The 7,562-nt window shown below is 39.6% G+C and overlaps 1 protein-coding gene across 2 annotated transcripts in view; it reads right to left on the bottom strand.

Annotated features, from left to right (window-relative positions):
* Positions 1–316: 316 nt before the first annotated feature.
* The window catches only part of pacsin3 (protein kinase C and casein kinase substrate in neurons 3), a 29,812-nt gene continuing 22,566 nt past the window's right edge, over positions 317–7,562 (bottom strand). For both annotated transcript variants that reach the window (XM_044141483.1, XM_044141490.1), the window contains 3 exons: positions 5,262–5,404; positions 2,540–2,718; positions 317–2,158 (listed from right to left, as the gene is read on the bottom strand). In XM_044141483.1, coding sequence (XP_043997418.1) covers positions 2,043–2,158; positions 2,540–2,718; positions 5,262–5,404 — 438 coding nt within the window. In that variant the 3' untranslated portion in view covers positions 317–2,042. The remainder of the gene's footprint in view (positions 2,159–2,539; positions 2,719–5,261; positions 5,405–7,562) is intronic.

The following is a 7,562-nucleotide window of genomic DNA, read 5'->3' as shown; positions in this document are numbered from 1 at the left end:
TAATCAAGTAAATGGTTTTTTTTCATCTACAATTTTTAAATCAGTTTTCTACAAAAACAAAAGTATATTGTTGATTTTAATAAAATAAAAAAAGGCACCCAAATTTTTTTGCCATAGGAGCCAAAGTCTGAGCCAGTATAAATAATTGCTACATTTTGCAAATATTTAGCTGTAAAAACTCAAAATGTTGAATCCTTATTGTTCAAATTCACATCTATGCATCATTGTGTTCCTCTGTCACATAAAGTGCAATAAAAATAATTAAGTTTGTGGTGAAAATGTCAAAAACAAACTTTTGACAACAGTAGAGTCTGAAAAGTTTTGAGCCGTTTATTTCTCCCACTGAAGCTGTACTGGCTACAGGTGCGTGCAGTGTAGCTTTAAACATTTAAATATCTTATTATTAGCATTTAAACACATATGCAGGTTAGCTGTAGCTACACTCGGATCAGCAAGACAGAGAAAACTCTCCTCAGAAACAAACAAGAACGTAAAACAAGACAAAAGAATCCCAGGAGAAAAACAATTATAGCAAAATCTACACTTATTTCATGTGACTGAGGTCAAACTGTTGTGTTCACAGCCAAACAGACTTTAAAAAGAAACTGGAAGAAGAGTTGAAAGGAAATAAACAATCTAAAAAAATCTAAGAAAGAAGTGGCAACAATTTATCCAGAAATTAATATAAACAAACCTCTATTATTATAATTATTCTTTTCCATCCAAAACCCTGAATAACCAGAAAAACTAAAAATAAGTCTAATTTATGCTCAGGAGTCCAAATAAATGTTTTTTTTTCTTCTGTCCGTTCAACAGCAGAACAGCGGAAATTTAAAGATGCAATTCTTTGGCCAAACCGAAGGGCGGCGCTGTTTGTTAAGCGGATGTAGTTCCACAGTCAAACACAAGGGTGGAGCTGCACATTTACAGTTTGGTAGATCAGTGTAACAAAATAAAACGTGTTGTTCATTTACTGTACATTTTTTAAAAATATAAAATAAGGAGCAGTGTCGTGGATTTATAGGATGTAGTTCCACAAGTCAACCAGCAGGGCGGCGTTGCACATTTCTGGCCTCTTCATCTAAGGCACTGAGAGTCTGTAGTTTGGCTTTTCATTTAGAAGGAAATTCTCAGTTTTTAAAAAAAAAATTTTAAAGGGGTCATGTGAGCTAGTTACAAGTAATCAATATCTTACATTTTGTATATTTGAGAAATTTTCATGGTTTAAGACTTTTGGAAGCTAAAAAGAAAGTCAAGCTAACAGCTGGACCTGAGCAGAGTTCAGGTATTTAACCATCATGTAAAATTTCCAGCAAATGCTTCAACATAGTTAGCTTCATCATAGTTAGCATGGTGTGTTTTATTTTTCTGTTTACATAAGGTTTTATCTCAATTCTCTACATCAAAGTTGTTCTGGCTACAACCTCTTGTAAGCAAAAATACTGACTGATAACCTTGTCACATAAATTTACAAAATCCTATTTTTTCCTTTTAAAAGAAAGATCTTGAACATGCAGTACCGCTGATGGCCACTAGGTGCTGGCTTCAAGAAAACTTTGGCTAACAGAGGAAAAAAAATACACAGGCATGGTGAGCATGTGTGGAAATGGGAACATTTGCTAATTAAAGCTTCTCATGCAATTTTGCAGTTAGCGGAGAGGGCTTAGCAATTAAGCTAAGCTAAACTAATTAGCCTCAAGCCGTACCCTTGATTTATTCTTTATTCTAAATTGGTAGAAATGATCCAATATGGCTAAACGTAAAAGAAAAATCCAGTTTTTGATGCGTCTCTTGCTGATTAATTGATTATCCTCTTTTGCAGGTTTAATGATCCGATCAGAAACTCGTGGTTTTCCTGCTAGCGTTGAAGGACTCTGCTGACAGAAATTGTAGTTCTGTTCTCCTCTTTCCAATGAGAAAAACAGACTTTCAGAACCGCAGGACTCATTTTCCTCGGGTCAGGACGGAAAGCCTCCACTTGTTCCTGGAGGGGTGGTGTGCAGCTTTCTGATTGGCTCAGTTGACCAGAGGGGGCGGGACCATCAGGAAGCGATGACCTGGACGTAGTTGGCGGGATAAAGGCCCACCTGGCCGCTCCTCAGCCGTCCTTTACACCAGCCCTGCTCGTCTTCCTCACTAAGCTTCATCAGCTCTTCGCCTGAAGGAAAAGGAAAGAATGAGACGTTTTAGGGTGTCCTGTCAGAAATTGTACGTCAAACAGATGCACCATTACACAACCATACATCTTTGAAAAGCAGAAGTGGAGCCTCCTGCACAACCAATAAGAATGCAGCAAGTTGTTTCTGGGTGGCAAGCCAACAATAAAACAATTTGTCTTTTCCAGCAGCCATTGTAAACTACGTAAAGCAGCCGACTGAACGTGCTGGAACTCATCTTGAGTTGCTAGGTAACAGGGAAGTCTTTGAAACAGCTCATTTTCCAGACACCAGAAAAACTTCAACTCATTGACGTTTTTTTTTTTTTTATTAATCTTTGGATTAGTCTCTGCGGTATAAAGATTGTTAGTTTGGGTTCATACCTGCTTTAAAGCTGAGCTCGTCCGCCTCCTGGCCCGTGTAATCGTACAGCGCTTTCACCGCCACGCCCTCCACCTGCTCCTCCTCCTCCTCCTTGTCCTCCGCCTCCCTCACGCCGTTCACCGCCAAAACCTTCTTGGGACTCTCCTCGTCTGACCAATCCGATGAGTAATCCTTCGCCCTGGACGAGACCAAGAGACAAAAACTACAAACGTCAAGCAGAGAATCCATGAAAAACTCCAGATCCGGAGTTTACCTGCAGCTCTGAAGCTGCAACACAAACTTCCTGGCAAAAAAAACAAACACCAGAAGTTTTAAAGGTTCAGATGGTGGAAACTGAAATTAGGTTAAAATCAACACGTTGAAACTATAAAATAGTTTAAATTTTACTCTCTACATGAGTTCAGCTTGTAACAAACTTAACTCTAAAATTAACTTCCTGTCCTATTCAGGTTGGAGCCACTGTAGAACATAAGCTAAAAAATCTAATTATGATTAAATGTTACAAAAATTAACTGTTCCAACCATTAATCAGATAAATAAAACTGGCACATTCTGCAGATTTTTCCATTTAACCTAATTTATTTAATATCAGAATGTCACTAAAAGATACAAATAAATCTGGTTATTCTGATTCATGCAGGGCCGGCTCAAGCCTTTTTGGGGACCGAAGCAGATTTTTATTTAGTATGCACTTTACAAGTTAGCCAGTGTGATTAATAATGATTCCTCACAGCATTAGAGTGTGATTAATTTGATCAAATTTTCTAATCGACTGACAGCACTGGTCTCCTAACATTCAGAGCTCTTAAATTTGACATCAGACATCTCTAACTTGTGTCTTTATGCTAAAATAAGCGAGGGAGCCTCTCCCAGCAGGAGCAGAACATGGACGCAGATTCCAGCTTCTCATTAGACGCTGTTTTGTTGCTTTACAAACCTCCGCAGGGAAGCCGGGAGGTTTAACAGGAGCGAGCGCTCTCACTCACCCACAGAACGCTCAGGGATAATTGTAGTCTTCTGTTCACGTCTGGACTAAACAGCCCACAGAAACAAAGTCGTTCTAAAAGTTTACACAACAACAACAACAGCCGCTACAACCGACTCTTAAATCCAACTGTGATGTAAAGCTGAGCTCCTTAAAACGAAGTGGGAAAACTCCATAAAAACTCCCAGTTTGGATCAGTTTTAACCGCCAGTTTATGAGCAAACAGTGAATTAAATCCAACCTCAGACTGATTCACACCTTCCTGGAGGTCAGCAGCTCTAACTACGCCGTCTGTAACAGAGAGAGAAACCCTCTGCAGAGACGTCCTGCACCCCTTCTTTCAGATTAAATCTAACACAGAAGCTGCTGATGTTTTTAGCAACAAAAGGGGCCCCAAAGTCAAATTCTGCTCCAGGTCTCATACAGCCTTGGACCGGCCCTGCATGATGAGTTAAATCCCTGCACTGCAGAGAGATGCACAACAAGCAGAAGATTTAATTATTGCTGCTAATGTGGCTTTAGGAGCTCTTCCATTTCGTGTCAGTTAAGTTTTTAAACACACAGAAACTGTTGTGGTTGCCCAACTTTAAGGGACGAGTTTTTCTGATCTTCGCACGGCGGCGCGCATTAACCTTGGCTGACTAAGTGGAAGAAGCATTTGATATGGTTTGATGTTTTGTGTAAATAGAAAAATTATACTAAAAATAATAATAACATTATATAAAACCACCGTGATGCGTCACTGCGAGGCGAGCGCAAAAGCTCCTCACCAGGCTGAACCTGCACAATGAGGTCAGCGCCGGCCCGTTAACCACCAACGCACCGGCCAGCCGGGACCACACACATAAACTTTACAGGGAAGACAAGAGCCACACGCTGGGCAGCATGTTGAGACATAAACGCCTCATAATCCTTCGTTCACAAAGATAAATCTCACCGCTCCATCAACGCACATTTCTGAAAGCGCGACTACAAGTTATTCCTGTGGTTCACATAGAGCTGCGCAACCAGAGCTAACAGTGGGATTTAAACTCTGACCTTGATGTGGAGTTCTCTAAAGAAACATAATTCCTCACAGGAGGTTGATGTGAATATGCATACAGGTCAGTCTGAGTCCAGTTTGAGTGAAAGGAGGCGTGTGCCATCGGTGAGCGGCAGCTCTGGCTTCATCGTGCAGATTGGTCCGCTCTCCCGGCTTTAAATGCAGAAACTATAAACTTATCTTTTAGGAATAAATTTGCTCCGCCAGTGAAACGCTCAGAGCAACAGAGAGGCTTACAATCTGATTTTAACTTTTAAAAAATTTTTTTTTACCTTCATTTGCATTATTAATTTTTCCAATAAGAACAAAGCAACGCTTGGCCTGGGGGGGGGGCGCTGATAAAGCATGACGGGCCGCCAGGCTTATAATACACTGGGGGAAACCCTGAGATTTATATTTATTTTTAATAATATTTTATTTGAGTGGAAACAAATTGACCTTCAGCTGTTTGAATGAAGTCAGAGTTCGTGTGCCGTAAAGGATAATTTCACTTCATTTTGGATATTAAGTGACAATCAGAGCGATTTACAGGTCAGATCTAATGTTTACATGATTCCATGGTAATGGCAGCATCATGCTGAGCCAGTATTTGCTGCCACGTCACAGATCATTTCCACCAAAGGATAAATTTGTAGTTTTTATAAACTATTGCAGATTCCTGTTGCTTCAACCAGACTTCACTTGATTTTCCTACCTGCCCGTTTCCATAGTGATGGGACTGGGAGGTGCATCTCCTCCACCAGACGACACGATGTTGGTGAGGGTGACGACGTTCTCCTCAGAGTTTCCTCCTCGCTCCTTCCTGCTGATGGAGCGGCTTGAATCTGGAGACCACTCCTGCACATAAACACACAAAAAAACAAAACACTTTCTGTCAAGTCTGGAAAATTATTCATCGTTTTACCTGATTTTTATGTTTGAAACGAAAATATTGTCTTCATTCCACACTTTAGTCCAAATGTTCAATTAATTTATGTTGCAGAAAAGTCAAAAACTCCACAACGAACAAGAAGAAAGCAGATTTATAACCAAGCTGAACCTGAGGAAAAGTGAAAAGAAGACTACAAATAAAAAGATCCCATAAAAGGACTATTTTTTCTATTGTCATTTTAAAGAGGAATCAACAACAGAAGAGATCCACGTCTCTGATTACACCCAGACAGCAAACGTGGACGCCCACTATAATAACAGAGTGCAGAAAGAGAGCAGCTCCGGATGAAGTTACTGCTGTTTTTATTGTCTCTGGGAAACTCAAGGTGTGAACTAAATGTGCCTACAGGTACAAGAACAACATTTAAAGGTGACCTATTAGCAGGTTAGAATAGTTAGATATGAACGAGAGCTAGTTCTAAGCTTGCTTGTTCATTGTCGTCATAGCAACTGCCTACCAAGATGGCTGCCACGGAAATTCACGAAGGTTTGACGTCACAAGAAATATGTGCTGCCAAAAACCAGCTGGATATTTTTTTCTTTTTTAAATGTGTTTTTTTAAGGTTGTTCTTTTAGAAGCAGCTGAGACCCAAATGTTAGCTTAAGAAAAACAAGAAAAATGTAAATTTTAAAGTCTGAAAAATGTTTCCTAAAATCAGAACAGACTTGGGCTTAAACATCTGATTTCTAGGGAGATAAAGAGGTGAGGTTGGATAAAGAAAAATGTTCCTAGTGATCTAAATGCAAGGCTGCTGGTGTGTGTGTGTGTGTGTGTGTGTGTTGTGAACAATGGGCCTCTGTTTGCGTGGCGGCAGCACTGTGGGAACACTGGGAGATTCCTCTGAGGACAGAGACACAGCTCTCCCTGCCAACTTCTCCCTCTGGACATGTTTTGTGTTTGTTAAATGTCCGGTACGACAACGGGAGATTTTTATTTTTTTACCACATTTTGAACTTGTAAGATCAGATTAAGTTAACTTTCACTTACATCTAAGTTGTAAGAAATTTTTAGTTAGTTGCCAATTTTTCCAGAGCTACTGGCACAATTTTGTAATCTGAAAATGTAGCCATTTATGTTGAATTTTCTGTAAATTGTAAGCGGCAACAGTTCAGTATTTTTCTTTAGGCAGTTAAAATATATTGAAGTTAGTTTGGAATAGCTGAACATACTCTGTGAGTGGTGGAGATGTTTTTGCTTATCAAATGTCTGCTATGATGACAGTAATTTCTTTAACAATGTTGTTTTATTTGCAAGATTAGATTAAGTTAACTTTTGTTTACATCTAAGTTCTAAGACAGTTTTAGTTATTTTGTTTATATATTTTTTTACAGTGTGTTTAAGAAACAAACTGCCTTTTCTTGGAAAATTAGAAGGCCGTTTCAGCCATGTTTGTTTATAGTTTCCATCCTCAGATCCAGAAACCTGGAGTATATTTAGCTTTATGATGCACTTTCAGTAATCTACAATCTTCCCTTCGAGGGTTTCGAATTCAGGAAAACAGACCGGAAGAAATGCAAACATTTCTGAGCATTTCAGCTTCATTTGATTCTCTGAAATTAGACGCTGCCGTTCTAAAACACCCACAGTAGGAGGGGTGCAGGCTGAAAGGCAGGAATCCAGGTCACCGTATCCCTGATGTCCTTTAACAACCAAAACTGCAAATCACCTCAAACACAAAGGAGGAAGAATAATGTTTCACTGCCTACAAGTTAGGAACAAATACAGGAGCAGAGGAGAAAATCCTCTAAGGAGGATTATTGTAGAAAAATACATACAGGATTTGCTGGTTGTCTGTAAGCAGTTTCTGGCCTTGTGCTGAAATGTTTGTCTGCAGAAATCAGGTGAAATCTGCAGATTTTCACAGAAGGATGAATAAATTTGAAACTGTGTGTGACATTCCTGACCCCACTCACTGCTCTCCACTATAAAACCAGGCATTCACAGCAAACCTGTTTAATATTCAGCCGGCTGCACACAAACACACATTGGACTCTGGATCGAGTCGACGCAGAACTTTTTCCTTTATTTATATTCAGTTTACAAACGGAGTGGAATTGATTTAGA

Source organism: Gambusia affinis, linkage group LG02 (genome assembly GCF_019740435.1).
Source record: "Gambusia affinis linkage group LG02, SWU_Gaff_1.0, whole genome shotgun sequence".
Lineage (NCBI taxonomy): Eukaryota > Metazoa > Chordata > Actinopteri > Cyprinodontiformes > Poeciliidae > Gambusia > Gambusia affinis.
The sequence above is the reverse complement of the archived record's forward strand: the minus strand, read 5'-3'. Positions and strand labels throughout refer to the sequence as shown.